At 42.1% G+C, this 16,913-nt stretch overlaps 1 protein-coding gene across 5 annotated transcripts in view; it reads left to right on the top strand.

Moving 5' to 3' along the window:
- Pcnx1 (pecanex 1) overlaps nt 1-16,913 on the top strand; it is a 141,058-nt gene that overhangs the window by 98,858 nt on the left and 25,287 nt on the right. For all 5 annotated transcript variants that reach the window (XM_057782090.1, XM_057782089.1, XM_057782087.1 and 2 more), the window contains 9 exons: nt 1,393-1,484; nt 3,556-3,665; nt 4,132-4,237; nt 6,699-6,791; nt 9,453-9,603; nt 11,534-11,675; nt 12,797-12,974; nt 13,622-13,730; nt 14,473-14,602. In XM_057782090.1, the coding sequence (XP_057638073.1) occupies nt 1,393-1,484; nt 3,556-3,665; nt 4,132-4,237; nt 6,699-6,791; nt 9,453-9,603; nt 11,534-11,675; nt 12,797-12,974; nt 13,622-13,730; nt 14,473-14,602 (1,111 nt within the window). The remainder of the gene's footprint in view (nt 1-1,392; nt 1,485-3,555; nt 3,666-4,131; nt 4,238-6,698; nt 6,792-9,452; nt 9,604-11,533; nt 11,676-12,796; nt 12,975-13,621; nt 13,731-14,472; nt 14,603-16,913) is intronic.

Raw genomic sequence — 16,913 nt, 5'->3', positions numbered from 1 at the left:
TCTCAGGTAAAATGCTGATGGCATGGCTTAGTTTTCAATTTGATGTGCATAAGATGGAGTGTGGTGTGTGTGTGAGAATAGGTGCGTGCACCTGTGTGCACGCTGAGGCCAGAGGAGGGTGTTAAGTGTCTCGCTCTCTACCTCCTGCCCTGAACCAGAAGCTCACACTTCAGGCCAGGTCAGCTGGCACATGCAGCCATGCCTAGCTTTTTATATGGGTGTTGGGGATTTGAACTCAGGTCCTCACTGCAAGCACTTTTACTCACTGAGTCATCTCTCCAGCTGATCTGGCTTAAATTGTAAATAGAAAATAAAACTTTTCTGTCTTGCTGTATATTATACTAGCGTGCTTTCTTATGTTTGAATTGTATAATTAAAACATCGGGTTCCTTTGATCAGTTCAGCTGAATGAGGAGAAGGTAATGTCAGTATTTAGGGACCTGCTGTTGGTTTTATCTGCAGAGCATGGAGAGAGCTCTGTGTAGGTGACTTAGAGTATCTGGCTTTGTTATTTTAAGTTACAAGTGTCCAAAGTGTTAGGCTTTTAATAGTAAATAAATATTCCCTATGGATTTGCCTTAGATCACTATGTAAAATTAGATTAAGAAACACTCTCGGGTATATTTTTAATATGAGTAACACTTAACTATGCCTGCTTCTTATTCCTAGTCAATGAGTAGGGGTCATTTGCTTGTTGTTGACAGTTTTAGTAAATCTGATTTACACAGTTTTGTGTGAATTGATGAGCAGTGGGAATGCAGACTTCCTGCTGTGAGTGAAACCAGTCATTTTTACAAGGAAAGCTGTTTTCATTGGTTAATACTCCAGTTTATTTCAGGCCTTTGCAAGCTGTGTTTTCTAATACAGCTTAGTAATGTAAGATACATTTTTAATTAGGTGGTGTGTGGGTACCTGTGGAGTACAGAGGCATCAGACCCCCTGGAACTGGAGTTACAGGTGGTTTTGAGCTGTCTGATGTGGGTGCTCGGAACCAAATTGTGCATGCGCAGCGCATGCTCTTAAAACTGAGCCAACTCTCCAGCCCCCAAGATACATTTTGAAGCCGATTATAGGTAAAAATGTTTTTTCTGAGATTCTGAGGTAAATATATATTATCGAAGATTGAAGATGACAGGCAAGACATGGTACCTGATAACCTGTAATCTGAGCACTTAGGAGGGTAAGGCAAGAGGGTTGCTGGGAGTGGCCTATCTCAACAAAATATTGGAGATAGAAGTGTTTCTTGTGTCAAATACAAGGAAAAAGATGAAGTAGCTGGATTTTAAAAGCCATATGAGTAGATCAATATCGTGTTACTTAATAGAGTTTTCGTGAATTTGAGTTTTTTGCTGTGTTAGTAAAATCCTGATTTCCTTCTCCCTCACTGTCTAGCCACCACCAGCCTGCTAGCAGCGCTGTACAGTTTCCTCTGCAGCATTGTGGCCGTCGCCTTGCTGTATGGGCTGTGCTATGGAGCTTTAAAGGTAAGCTACACACTTGGTGTGTTCTGTGAGTGTGCACCGTGAGTGCCTAGAACTGACTGTAGGTTCCCTCCTGCCGTGCCCTTGAGACACTAATTTCCCTGCCTTCCAATGCACATCTGTACGCTTACTCTGTCTTACTTGAATTTTAAAGCAATTTGATAATCAGTCGTTATTAAAGGAAAATTCTTTTCCAAACAATAATCCTAGGTTACTATTTAAAGACTTTTTAAAACTAGACTCATTTGCACAAGAGGCAGACATGGTATTGGCAGAATATGCAATTAAATGTCTATTTCTGGTTTAAAATGTATGTAACTACTACCTCTCATCTTGATTTACTTATGAATATAAATATTTATAAGAAAATGTTTTGGTTGGGGTGTAGCTCAGCGGAAGAGGGTTTGCTAGGTATACTCAAGGCCCAGTGCTTAGTCCCCAGCACAGCACCCAAGACAGAAGCGAGTCCAAGGGCTACAGGTGACGGTGTAAAACAGCGCAGACACACACTGCTGGTCTGAAGGATGGAGCTGCCATCCAGCCCATGAGCCGTTTTATGAGCTGGTTTAGAACCCCTCACATATTTCTGGATTTTTTGTCTCTTTTGAGGTTTGTTTTTAATAAAGCAAGATAACGAGAAAATAGTAAGGTTCAAAGAGCTGTGCGAAGTGACTCCCGTTCTGCGTCATTCTGTCTGTGTGTCTTATGAAGTGGCGCTGTCTGTAAGAGTTGTTTCCTGTCCATGAGGAGCTTGTAGGTCAGCTGTGGATCCCAAGTCAACAGCATGCGGAGTCCAGGGTAATGAAGGCTAAAACCACGCTGAGCTTCAGGGTCCAGCCTCGAATGGTTGTGTTTCACTGAAGCCCGATCCCATCGGTGTAGTTGGGGACTATATGGAAGAAGAAAAGAGGACTAGAAAGGGTCTAGCCTTAGCTGAAGCTGTGTAGTGGCACCTACTAGATGATAGTAGAGATCCTAGAGTTTAAGAATAAGGGAACACTTTATTTGTTCATATTTATGAGGTCCAGAGGCACATAGTAGTAGTTGTGTAGAAAGAGATTTCTGTTCATGCTTGGTAGACAGAACAGTCATCAACAGAACTGAGTCACTGCAGACTGCAACTGTGGGTTGGCGAGAGAAAAGTGAGTTTGGCCTCTGAGAGATGATAGTTTTTAAATGTTAGCTAAAATAGAGACCCACCAGGAACAGTCAGAGACGCCTAAGAGTCCTAAAGGTTCCGCTGGCTGTCGCACCTGATAGACTATCAGAGACTTAAGAAAGGTTTGTGTTGGATGTGGTACCAGTCTGACTATCAATGACTTAACAAAAAGAGTTTCTTTGGCCTTTTAAGGAAGAAAACTAAAATAAGTTAAAGTTTGAAAGGAAATAAGAAAATGTGTTTTGTACTTTCTAGACTATAACTGTGAAGCACGTGGATATGAAGGGTTTGTGTTCTAGGTTTGTTTGTTTGTTTGTTTAAAAAGATCTGAGAGTTGATTTACAGTTAAGGGTAAAGGGGGAAATAAATTCAATATCATCTATAAAATGACTACTGTTTAGAATGTGAGAAATTATAGTAACAGATATGAGAAAATATTCCTATTATGAATAAAACTTTAATACTGAGAGATAAATGGATAGATAGGTAGGTGGATGGATGAATGGATGGATGGATGGATGGATGGATGGATGGATGGACGGACGGACGAACAGATGGACGGACGGACGGATTAATGGATGAAGCTTTCTTAAGACAAAAGAAATCTAGTATCTAGCTAGATACCAGGTCTCCGGAAAACAGTAACAAATGTGGGGTGGTGTGCTTGAGAGGCAGGCAGGGTTAGGAGTTCAAAGCTATCTACAACTACATAGCAAATGTGAGGCTAGCCTGAGCTACCTGAGACCCTTTATCAAGTGAAAAAAATTCTAAATTCATCTGGAATAAGGTACAGTTATTAATATATAGCTAAAACACTTTAAACTGTAGATTTACTGTTTCTAAATATTGATGTAAGAGGATTGTATGCTAGGTCATAAGTTACAAGCATCTTATCTTCCTCGTTTTTTCCCTCAGGATTCATGGGATGGACAGCACATTCCAGTGCTTTTTTCTGTTTTTTGTGGTTTGTTAGTGGCCGTGTCCTATCATCTCAGCCGACAAAGCAGTGATCCCTCTGTACTCTTGTAAGTGAAATCAGTCATTATTGTTGAACATTTAAGTATGCTGGCATTTCTATAGTCCCTAAAGCTAGTGCCTTTCCTAGTGCCTATCAAGTGGTGTGTGTGTGTGTGTGTAGCTTCCACAAGAGTAAAATGTGCTCTTAACTGTTGAGCCATCTCTCCAGTCCCATGGTGGTTGTTTGTTTTGTTTTTTTGTTGTTTTTTTTCTGAGACAGGCTTTCTCTGTGTAGCTTTGTTTTAGGTTTTGTTTGTTTTGTGATGTTTTTCTTCCCAAGTTTTAATTACAGTATTTTCATTGTATCCTTATATATGCCAAAATGAACTTTTTAAAATTTCCATGTCTCAGTGATTGAATGTACTTGAGTTATTTGATTTTATGTCACAGACACCTTCGCTGTTTAAACTGCTAGGTTTCAAGCGTCGTGTATATTTTCTATTGAATATATTCTCTTACTTTTTTCAAATAAAGCTCTTTGATGCAATCCAAGATTTTTCCAAAAACTGAAGAGAAAAACCCAGAAGACCCTCTATCTGACGTGAAAGACCCACTGCCAGAAAAGCTTAGCAATTCTGTGGTAAGTGTCGCATTTTAGATGATAGTACTTATGGCAAATGACTGTTAAGTACTCAATACTTTTGAAGGTCTTTAGTAATCGGAGGAAATGCAGCACTGTTAACTATCACTCATTGTATTCAGTCCAGATTTTAACATACTATTTAAGCATCCTCCGTCCCAAAAGTCCAGAAGAATCTGGATCAGAATCTCAAACTGTTGGAATGTTGACATGATCACACCATGGAAAACTACACATTTGGTCTGATGTGATCAATCATAGGTTCACTTACAGTACTATTTACTGTGACCTTCTGCCTGTTAGGCCCACAGGAAAAAATAAACTTCATTTACTTATTTATGTATCTATCTATCTATTTATCTGATTTATTTATTTTTTATGTGTGGCTCATCTCCCCAAAGTATGTCATGTTATATATAAAATACTCCCAAACCTGTAAACATCAGCAGTCTCTCATACTTCTGGTCCTAAACATTTTGGATAGGATATAGTTAGCCTGCATAAGAAAGGTCCTGTTCTCACATGTGGTCCCAGTATGGAAGAATATGTCAAAAGGTTTCATGTAGAGCAAAATTAAGTCATTTCGTTGATCCTTCCCGGGGGCACAGGGGTCTGAAAGTTGAATACAGGAGGCAGTAACTCTTTATCCTCAGTTCCCTTTCCATGGTTTCCTTACCGGTGGTCAACTCCAGGCCAGAAGTAGAAGCTGGAAAAGTCCAGAAATAAAGAATTTATAAGTTTTAAATTGTACACCACTCTGAGTAGCAGGATAAAATGTTGTGCAGTTCCACCCAGACATGACGCATACCCTCGTCCAAGGGCTGCTGTGCAGACCGCTAGCACCCATCAGCTACTTAGTAGACACTCGGTTATCGGTACAGCTGGAGAGTGGAGTCCCCTAAGTAGTTCTAGGTGTCCGAGAGGGTCATGGAACTTACTGCCTACAGGTAAGGGCAGACTGCTGTTTAAACTGTTTAACGTAAGTTAGATTTTGTGATTATTCCTGTTGGTTTAAAAAAAAAACCACCTCTGTCTTGTGCTTCATTTCTCAAGGGCACTATAAAAAGTGTATTTGGGGGCTGGAGAAGTGGCTCAGCAGCTGAGAGCACTGTTATTCTGCTGAGAACCTGGGTTCAGCTCTCACCACCCTTGTGGGAGCTTGCATTTGCTTGCCGCTCCCATTCCAGGAGACCCAGCACCTGGTTTCTGCAAGCACTGCTCACGTGTTGTAGACAGACATGCATACAGGCAAGACACCTATACACATAAATACATGGGAAACTTAAGGTGAGGTTTCCAGGTTAAAGAAAAGAACAGTTTGCTAATATATACCTGTTAGAATATTCTTCTCAGTTCATTTTAGTGGTCTACAGTGTCACTTTGTTCCCTTAAAAAGTGAATTCTAGAGGTTCCTGTCTATTAGGTAGGGCAAAACACTGTTTTCTATTTTATTTTAGATTGTTTTTCTTTTGTTGTGCTGGAGATTGAACCCAGAGTCTTGCTTGCAAGGAAAATACTCTACTACCAAAACTATGTCTCCATTTCCTCCTTTTAGATGATTTATGTCTGAATGTTGAACTTACCCTGGCATTAATTGGACATAGCATTTATTTCAGTAATATGACTACTCACAGCTTTCTAGAAAATTAGAAGTAACAAACTATCTCAAGATGAAATTGAAGCACATTCTCTGAGTTTAGTTTCTGTGTTCATGGTAAGCATAGTGGAATGTCAAATGCAGCTTATATGTCTACTGATCAGTAGGTGGCCAGGGATAGCAAGAGGATCCTGTTTTTACTACAGAGTTGGGTATGCTTCTAAAATTCCAAAACCTGACATGCTCCCAAATCATTCAGAAAAAAAACAACAGCAACAAAAAAAACTCACCTTGGATTTTAGAACATTTCTGATTTCAGATTTTTCAGTTCAGGGATCCTCAACTGGCAGAATCCAACAAGTGCTGGAAGCTGAATGGAAGCCAGAATCAAAACCACGTTTGGTCCTAAGTTTAAATAAGGGATTCTCAGCCCTGAAAGCCACTGGAAGAACCCATCCTATGGAAGATAGGGAGTGTGCATGCAGTCAGTGTTGGTGCCTCAGAAGATCAGCTCTTTTTGTCAATAGAAAAGCAAAGTGTACTGACCCATGAGGGACAGTCTCCTAAAAAACTCTCCGTTTACAGCATTAAAAAGTAGGCAAGTGTTTTTGTTTCCTGACATACAGTGCTAAGCTCTGAGGAAACCCCAAATACGAGAACATTGAGGAAGGAAACAAGATTTATTCTACATAATTATTTTATACAAGAAATACCTAGAAATGCTTGGGAGGTGGAGTCAGGAGGCTCAGGCATTCAGGGTCATGCTCAGCTGCTAATGAGTTGGAGCCAGCCTGGATTGCATAAGACCCTGTCTTAAAAACAAAGAAGTGTGTAATTGTTTCATGATTGCCTTCTGCCCCACAGAGTGAGCGTCTGCAGTCCGACCTGGTAGTGTGTGTCATTATTGGCGTGCTGTATTTTGCTATCCATGTCAGCACGGTGTTCACAGCACTACAGGTAAGGAATCCTCTTGTTGGAGTTGATAGAAAGTGACCTAACTGCTGTGTGACGCTGTGGCACTGAAGTCCTTGAGTTCTTCAGTTTTTTTGTTTTGTTTTGGGTGAATGATTTTAGTAGTAGTAAGTTTGTTCCCTTATATTTTTATATACATATACTGTGTATTCTTGTCACACACCCCATCTCTCTCCCAGCCCTCCCCCAAATCTCTTTCCCCTTCTCAGTATTGATTTTGTTTAGTGTCCTGTGTAATCGAACCAGAACCTGAGTTTGGAACTAATTAGGAGAACCTGGTGGGCTTATCAAGGGTACACAACTGAATCCTGTGCCCCCTCTATTCTGGCATCTGTTGGGTGCCACAGTTCAGCAAGGTAGGGACCCAGTCCTCCCCCATCCCTAGCTGACTGTTAGGAGAACCTGACTTCTGTGAACCCAGTGCCAGCATACACAGCGGGTGCCTCTGGGAATATATGAGTTTTTGTTTAAGTATTTTATTGTGTTCTCCCTGGGCTATAAATCTTTGTGAGTGGCTTAGGAGCTTTTCCTGTTACCGCATTAGTCTGAGGTGAGCCGTGTACAGTCATCTGAGGTGACTTGTATGCATGTTCATTTCCTTACTGCAGTAGTCTGAGGTGAGCCGTGTGCAGTCGTCTGAGGTGACTTGTATACAGTGTTCATTTCCTTACTGCAGTAGTCTGAGGTGAGCCGTGTACAGTCATCTGAGGTGACTTGTATGCATGTTCATTTCCTTACTGCAGTAGTCTGAGGTGAGCCGTGTGCAGTCGTCTGAGGTGACTTGTATGCGTGTTCATTTCCTTACTGCAGTAGTCTGAGGTGAGCTGTGTGCAGTTCTCTCAGGTCTGATGGATCATGTCTCTGCACCCTTCCTATTTCCAGCTCTTCCTTCCACTCTCCTGCCACAGTGTTCCCTGAGCTGTAGATAGGAACTGTGAAGTTACCGGTTTAGAGTTGGGCCCACGTCTCCGGCTTGTTCTCTGCATTTGGAGCAGAGTCTGTGCTCACACTGTTCGTCGTAAGAATAGGTTTCCCTAGCTAAGGCTGGGAGCTGCTTTTGTGTATAGGTATAAACACGGGCATTTAGAAGGCAGTTTGCTCCTGTTTCAGTGTAGTTAACCATCAGAAATACATTCCCTGCATGAGCCTGCCACGTCCCCAGATGTGAGTTGTTACCAGTCTTACAGTACCAGACATTGGTCCCACCACATTCTCTATGGAGCAGGTCTCAAATTCATTCAGAGAGCCATATGGGAATTTCTGAGTGGATGCCAACAGTGTAAATTTTACCCTGTTGGGTGTTAAATTTTGTGTTTCCAAAAGTACTTGAACGTTGTCCCTAGATACCGTTAGGTACTTGTTAGCATTCGATCCCCTAGGGCTTGCTTTTGTTAAAACAGTTTCTGAGGTGGGATGGGGCCAGCTTTTGCTAGACCGTGTGTTTCCCATCACTAAGGGTAGGCAGCCTTTAGGTCTCTGCTTGGTGCATGTGTTCCTTAACATTTCCCAGGCTTGTGAGGGTGGCACTTTTCCAACCATGTGATAGTATGCTTTCTTGCTCGATGCCCTCCTACGATTCCTCATAGCTTCCTTGTGTGTGGGGATTCCCATTCCCATGTATACTTGAAGGGCTGTCTGCAGATCTCAAGGATCTCCTCTGCACTTTCCCTAGGTTCATGGGAGCCATGAGCAGGGCAGGCACAGCCCCTTCCTTGGTTCCCTATCCTCTGGGCACAGGCTTATTTCTGTAGATCTTAACCTAATACAGACCACTGGGCCGTGTGTTCTGTTCAGTGTTGGCTCTTTTATGTGGGAGGTCAGTCGCTGTTATTCTTCCTGGACAGTTATTTAATATTGTTAAATATGTTTGCTTGGTTTTCTACTCTCCAGTTTGAACTACAAATTCCTGAACTCCCTCAAAGTGCAGCTGGACACTCCTTCATGTTTAGGAGACCTCAGGTTTTCTAAATATATATGACTTGGTTTTAATATTAGAAAAAAGGGTGTTAATTCCTCCTTCTGTGAATCTAGTTGTGGGGGGCACCTGCCTTTGACAGCACAGAATGCAGATACAAAAGATAAGACAAAAGATAAAGCCCTTTCTTTCTGTTCCTCTCTCGGACTTAGCTTAGTCCCTTATCTCTCCTAGTTTGACAGTTGAATCCCTTGCTCAGATAGTCACACAGGACATTACAGGACATTCTTTTTTTTTTTTTTTTTTGTATTTTCTAGACAGGGTTTCTCCGTAGCTTTTTGGTTCCTGTCCTGGAACTAGCTCTGTAGACCAGGCTGGTCTCGAACTCACAGAGATCCGCCTGCCTCTGCCTGCTGAGTGCTGGGATTAAAGGCGTGCGCCACCACCGCCCGGCCACAGAACATTCTTAAAGCAGGAAGCAACACTTCTAGTCTCTTTCATTGACTCTAGTGTCAGACACCAAAATAATTACCATATTTCAGATGTGCATTAGAGTCAGCTGACATTCTGTGGCTCATTTGGACAGAGAAAGCTACAGGTACAGAAATGTTAAGCTGTAGTTTTTAGATTCCAAGAGCTGTTCTCCGTTATCGAATGAGAAAACAACCAGCGACCCGAGAACTCTGCAGTGAGCCTGGAGGGCTCCTAACACCCTGAACTCTTTGTTTCAGCCTGCTCTCAAGTATGTGCTCTATGCACTGGTCGGCTCTGTGGGCTTTGTCACCCATTACGTGTTGCCCCAGGTGAGGAAACAGCTGCCGTGGCACTGCTTCTCCCGCCCTCTGCTGAAGACAGCCGAGCACAATCAGTATGAAGTTCGAAGTAAGTAGTTGCTTAACACCCTTGGTCTCGTGGCTCACTTCACCGTGCCGGCAGGTGAATTAGACAGGTGCCATTGAGCCACACTTTGGTGAGCCGTCGTCTCCTGTAGGGCACCGTCTTCAGCTGAAAGAGCACCTTCTCAGCATAGACGTAGTGCTCTGACTGTTCTCAGCCCTGTCGCTGAGGTGTCTTCCGCGTGACTTCTCTCTCTAGCAGTCCCTAATGTATATACAGACAGCCCACCCCTCCCCGCCTCCAGTCCTCTGTTTGAAAGGCTTTAACTTAAACTGTGGAAGGAAGAAGGCCTTTGTCCATTATTCCACTAGAGACTCTGTCCTCCTTAAGAATGGCAATAGCAGTCTTTCTGCGGTGGCTGCTCGTTTTGGGATAAGGTATAAAATAACTAAAAAGGAGATAGAAGGCCTGTCCGTTTAGCAGCTTCTCCCTTGCCACTGTAAACTGTCCTTGTGCATCAGCCCTGTGTGGTGCGGGCCTGCGCACAGCAACTAAGTCAGCCCAGTGAACTGCTGTCAAGAAGGGGACTCACCCAGACATTTAAGATGAGTTGATATTTTTTTTTTTTTTTTGGTTTTTCGAGACAGGGTTTCTCTGTAGCTTTGGAGCCTGTCCTGGAACTCCCTTTGTAGACCAGGCTGGCCTCGAACTCACAGAGATCCGCCTGCCTCTGCCTCCCGAGTGCTGGGATTAAAGGCGTGCGCCACCACCGCCCGGCGATTTGATATTTTTGAAGAACACCGAAACCTTTGAAACTGTAGAACAAAGTTGACTTTCGATCCTCACGATGGGCCTCTTAGTGAAGCAGCGTGGTGCCTCGGTGCTGACCACCCTCTGACCCTGGAGAGACAGCCAAATACTGACAGCAGGGCGCTGTGGAGAGCCTTTGCAAGTCATTCGCTTTTGTCTTTAAATGTGTGAGTGCCCTGCATGTCTGCCTGCGGCCAGCAGAGGGCATCAGATCCCACCGCAGATGGCTGTGAGCTACCATGTGGTGCTGAGTCTTGAACTCAACCTCTGAAGGAGCAGCCGGTGCTCTTAACTGTTGAGCCGTCTCTCCAGCCCAGTTGTCCTTTTAACAAGAGAACGTTGTATGAGACTTTAAGACTGGGACGAGCCTGCTCCTGGCATCAGGAGAGTAGCGCAGAATGAAGGGCTTTCTTTTTTTATGATGAACTATTTCTATCCCTATTACAAATAAATAGTATCAAATAGATCTATTTTGCTTTTAAAGTCAGTAGTTTTACTGGTTGTGCATTTCTTTAATAAGTCTAAAATTTTTTCAGATTTTGAATCACCACAACAATTTTGACTTAGTGAAAGTACTAAATTACAGTAAAGGTATTTTTACTTGTACTGCTATTCAAAGTAAAGGCTTCCTAACTGCCTGCCATACTGTTTTCAGAAAGCCAGAGAGAGGTGCTAAGTTAATCTTCGTATGCTGCTGGTGATGAGAATGACTTTAATAAACTGGGTGGATCTAAATCATACATATGTATATCTGTAGCATATACCTTATTATTTTAAAACCAGATACTTTAAAGATCTTATTTATTCAGAGGTGAGACACAGCCCAAGAATCTTTAATAACTTTTTCTATATACAAATAGAGAAAATGAGAGAAATCATAGCTAAAATGGGAAGTTTCACTGGAGATGCAGTCCGTGGTGAGCATTCGCCTCCCGTGGCCTGACCCACAGCTCCACACAGACAGCTTATACAAGGAAACTTACTTAAGTGTGAGTCGTGTCTAGGTTGGAAATTTGTGTGTTGGGGGCCTGGGGCGTGGGGTATTTCAGAGCAATTAGAAATTGACTGTTGAACTAAATCTAAGTCAAGTTCATCCTTCTCACCGCACGCCCAGCTGCTTTGATCATTGTGTAAATTGTGATCTCTGGACTTGTTGCCTCATCAGATGCAGCCACTATGATGTGGTTTGAAAAACTCCACGTGTGGCTTCTTTTTGTGGAGAAGAATATCATCTATCCACTGATTGTCCTCAATGAACTTAGCAGCAGTGCAGAGACGATTGCCAGCCCAAAGAAACTGGATGCAGAGTAAGTATAGTCCTCTGATCTGTGTCGTTAGATTCGAGCAGTAATAAGCAATGCCTTACACTTGGTAAAGCAGCCTTGAGTCCTTGGTCAAGACCACTAAACATGGTGTCTCTGGCACACAGCATCGACAGATAAAAGGCTCAGGTGAAAATTTTTTTGTCTTCACTTTTTTGAATATCACCGTTTTTACTGTTCTTAACTTCTTACTGTCAGTCAGTATTTTTAGAAGAGGACACTTGATAAGTAAAGTTAGTTTGGGGGCTGGCTGGATGGCTCAGTGGGAAGGTCCTGCTGCCAAGCTTTATGAGCCAAGTCCAGTCCCTGGACCCACATAGTGGAGGAAGAGAACCAGCTTCAGCAAGTTGTCTTCTGCCCTCCACACAAGCTGTGTCAAGTGCGCATGCATGCACTTATGCAAAATAATGGGAAAAAATGTAATTTAAGAAATTAAAAATAAAGCTAGTTTTTACTATTAGATGGCAAGTTTGGGGGGTGGTTGTTGTGTACTGTGTAAATCAGACTGTGTAGGTGGTCTTTGTCTACATGATTATCCTGTAATCATAGTTTAGCTCCATGGTATGGCATGCTAGTACATGTTTTTCATGTAATGAATGCAGCTGTTGTTAAAGTGATAAAAATTAAACTAGAGAGCTAGGTTTCAGAACTATACCTTTTTATTTTTAAACATGCTTATTTACGTAGAGAATAAAGATCATAGTATAAAAAAGAATACTAATAAAAATAATATTATGTTAGTGCCTTTCAGGATGTGATATGCTTATCATGGAATAAATGCCATGGAAGTCATTGGCATCTATCTGTCTATCTATCTATCTATCTATCTATCTATCTATCTATCTATCTATCTATCTACCTACCTACCTACCTACCTACCTACCTACCTACCTACCTGGACAAAAGAGTTGACACTGAACTTGTGATCTCCTAAGTTCTGGGATTATGGGTATTCACACCCACCTGGCTCTTATAAATCAATACCAGAGGTTTTAAATTTGTTCTGTATCATAAGCTTAGTGAGTATGTGGTAACTTTAGGGTTGGAGGAAGCTGGGTGTTTTCAGCCGCAAGCTGACGGACCACGTCTCTCTCTGTCCGTGACAGGTTGGGAGCTTTGATGATCACCATCGCTGGCCTGAAGCTGCTGCGGTCCTCCTTCAGCAGCCCCACGTACCAGTACATCACGGTCATCTTTACTGTGCTCTTTTTCAAGTTTGACTATGAAGCCTTCTCAGAGACAATGCTGCTGGACCTCTTCTTTATGTCCATCCTGTTCAGCAAGGTAATCCTTCAGAGACGCTGCTAAGTGAATGCTTGCTGAGGTCTGTGCTGCTGTTTCAGTTGCCCTGCTGGCTCTTAAGTACTGCTCCTCTTCAGTCACCAGTTACTTTGCCAGGAAGCAGTGCTTGTCACTGTGGTTCATAAGAACCAAAGTCAAATGGGACTTACATGTGGTCTGTCTCCACCTGTAGCAGTTGGGGTTCAGAAGATTGCTGTCCAATAAACAGTGGCTACTGTGTTAAAGGGGTTGTTTCCTGGCTCCTTGTGACTTTACATTTGGAACATATTTACTCCAGTTCAAGGGAATAAAATACATGCACGTATTAGAGACACCTAGAGTTTCTGCTCAAGGACAGCAGTTTTGTTGCCTCTGCCCTTATTTGCTTACAGTAGTAACAATACCGTGACTGGCCAGAAGAGGGCAGATAAGTCCACCAGTCTGTATCTTTACATTTAAAAAAAACAACATGTTTATATTAAAATAATGCCAGTGTTTTGGCAGTTGATAAATCTTGTCTTATTATGCTATTGGAAAATAATTTCGGGTCATTTCCATGATAGGAAGAAGACACATCTTATAGACCTTCTGTTCTCTGGTTGAAGTGCCTGCTTACTATTTCGCTGACAGCTTTTCCTCTCTTCCCACAGCTCTGGGAGCTCCTCTATAAACTGCAGTTCGTGTACACCTATGTTGCGCCCTGGCAGATCACGTGGGGCTCTGCATTCCATGCTTTTGCCCAGCCCTTTGCGGTGCCCCGTATCCTTCACTACAGTGTGTGAGCATGGCTAGTCATATCCTTGATGAGAGCATCAGTCTGCAGTCCGTCTCTTAGCACACATGCCAGGGATCATGACAAGCTGCAAACTTCACAGGCTGTGGTGAACCGCCTGTCCTGGTTTAGGTTGTGCAACCCACAGATCGGCCAAACATGAGGAAAGATTAAGGATTTGTAATAAGTAATGCCATTTTTAAATTTTGTATTTAAAGTGTAAGCTATGAATGTCATTAAAGTCTAGGAACTTTTAATGTACTTGGAATAAACGAATAGAACATTTTTCATAGCAATCATAATTAAATTTCTGGGTGAAATTTCCCTCCTCCTCCTGCCTCAGAAGCACTTTAAACTAACTGATGACTGATTACTCAGGCTGTGTCTGAGTGCAGCCTTTCGAGGTTTGCAGTTTCTTAAAAAATATTCATTACATGTATTTATTTATTTGCATGCGCACGCGCGTGTGTGTATGTGTGTGTGTGCGTGTGCGCACGTGTGTGTGTCGCATGTAGAGGTCAACAGACACCTGGGGAGAGTCAGTTCTCTTCCTCCAGCATGCATGCTGAGGCCTGGCAGCAAGTGCAGTGATCTCATTTGGCCCCAAATTCTGGTTTTGACCTTCATAAAGTTAGATTTGGGTATTTCATCCCAAGATTGACATGTGGGCTTTTTCCCTCTTTTATTTTTTCCTGTTTGCTGTGTTTGTTCCTTAACCATTCCCCATAGACTCAGCTATGCTGTTTGTTCAGGCAGTGGTGTCAGCCTTCTTCTCCACGCCGCTAAACCCCTTCCTAGGTAGTGCCATCTTTATCACCTCCTACGTGAGGCCCGTGAAGTTCTGGGAGCGAGACTACAAGTGAGTAAATGGGACACACACGACCTAGTTTCTGTTCTCCTTACACGGAGGACGCATCGTTCGGAAAAATTGGTTTTGATTATAATTCGTGGTGATAAAATACTTTTTTGCTAAAAATTTACAATTTTTTGTTTGGTTGTTTTGTTTGGTTGGTTTGTCCTTGGTTTTGTTTTTCTCTGCATAGCAGCCCTAGCTGTCCTGGAACTCATTCTGTAGACCAGGCTGACCTCAGAACTCACAGAGACCCACTGGCCTCTGCCTTCCAAGTTCTGGGTTAGAAGTTGCCCAATACAATTGTTTTAAAATTTGAAGATTATATAGTATTGAGGAAATTGATCTTTATTTTCTCATCTTTTTATGTGATTCTTAAAAGTATAGTCCTAACTATACTCTTGTGCATTTTCTTCAATGACGTCTTGGAATTAGTCCCTGTCAGTAACACTGTGACGTGTGGTATACAGCATTACACCGTTGTACCAGCTATGGTGAGCTATAACATAGTTAGAAATCTCTTAGAAATGCATTTCTAGAGCTCACTTATAGATTCCTTTGCCTCTTCAGGAAAAAAAGTTTCTGATAACTTCGTTCCAACAGTTTCCCGTGCAGACTTTGCTCAATAGACTGTTTAATCTGCTGCTTAGGATAGTCCTTGCCCAGAGTCTGTCCACATCTGCTCTTATTTAAGGAAAGTTGCTGAAAGAGGCATTCTCAGTAAGGGAACAAGAACATTTGGACATGTAATAACATGTTGGTCTAGACACAGCATGTTTGCGTGTGTAGCTCTCGCCGTTTCATGATGCCTCTCTGCACTGCCATGCAATGGCATTTTTACTTGGGAAGATGGTGGTCTCAGGAGTGGTACAGTGAGCCAACTTGTACACTTGACATTTCTGCTCTGGCCCTCTCCTAACACTACAGGTGGTGGTCACCATTTTGGTGAATTTTCATTACTTTCTATATCCTATTCTAGGCCAAGTTCTAGCCAGAAGTTATATTCTGTGATATCAGTTCTTAACAGTTTGTAGCAATATTTTGGTACCCATAAAAATATTCAAGATGTCATCGTATTTAAATAGAAGTTTTATTCAATAATATTTTCAAAGAACCTCTTTTAAAATGCAAGTGTTTATTTATTTAAAAATAGAAAATAGCCACTATGTTTATAATTCCGGAACTCAGAAACTGAAGTATGAGGATTACAAATTTGAAGCCTGCTTGGTCTACCTGACAAGACCCTGTCTTTTTTTTTTTTTTTTTTTTAAAGCATAACCCATATTAACATAAATATCATTTTAAACTAAGAGTATTTTCTGCCTACCAAAATTTTAATAAGATTGCATTGTTTCCAGTTTGGCAAACCTTTTAATGTCTTGCTTGCTAAAAGACAGGTTAGATCCACACTTTTGCATCTACTCTCTTGCAGTATGTCATTTGATTGAAATGAAGAAAGAAAATTTGTCCTCACAGATGCACAGTTGAAAAAGACTTTTTTAAATGTTCTGAGTGTTTTGTCTGCGTGTATGCATGGCAGTGCATATTGACTGGTACCCGAGAAACTGAGAAGAGGGTACTGGACCCCCTGCATCTGAAATTAGGGATAGTTGTGAGCCACCATGTGGGTACTGGGGACCCAACCCAGGTTTTCTACAAGAGCAGCCCATGCTCTTAACCACTGTGCCATCTCTCTAACCCCAAGAAAAAGAAGTATTAAGACAGTTGTAGATGTCTTTCTTTGATTTTTCACCAAAACTCAACAAGTAAATGGCAGTGTGGTTTTTTGTTTATTTTTATTTGGGGGAGGGGGGCTATTTGCTTGGTTTTTTTAAATTTTGTTTTTCAAAATAGGGTTTCTATGTAGCCCTGGCTGTCCTAGAACCCATTCTGTAGACCAGGCTAGCCTCAAATCCAGAGATTCACCTGGCTCTGCCTTCTGAGTGCTGGGGTTAAAGGCGTGTGCCATCATTGCCTGGAAAATAATTATTTCTTAAAAATAGTTGTGGGGGTGGGGGCTGGAGAGATGGCTCAGAGGTTAAGAGCATTGCCTGCTCTTTCAAAGGTCCTGAGTTCAATTCCCAGCAACCACATGGTGGCTCACAACCATCTGTAATGGGGTCTGGTGCCCTCTTCTGGCCTGCAGGCATACACACAAGCAGAATATTGTATACATAATAAATAAATAAATAAATAAATAAATAATAGTTGTAGGGTAAAATCTGAAGTGAATCTCGGAGCGTTTAGAAGTGTGTCTTGTCTGGACTGATCCATTCATTTTCTTTGAATGAGATTTTTGCTTGTACATAATTTCTAGCAT

This window comes from Chionomys nivalis, chromosome 10 (assembly GCF_950005125.1).
Source record: "Chionomys nivalis chromosome 10, mChiNiv1.1, whole genome shotgun sequence".
NCBI classification, from domain to species: Eukaryota; Metazoa; Chordata; class Mammalia; order Rodentia; family Cricetidae; genus Chionomys; species Chionomys nivalis.
The sequence above is the reverse complement of the archived record's forward strand: the minus strand, read 5'-3'. Positions and strand labels throughout refer to the sequence as shown.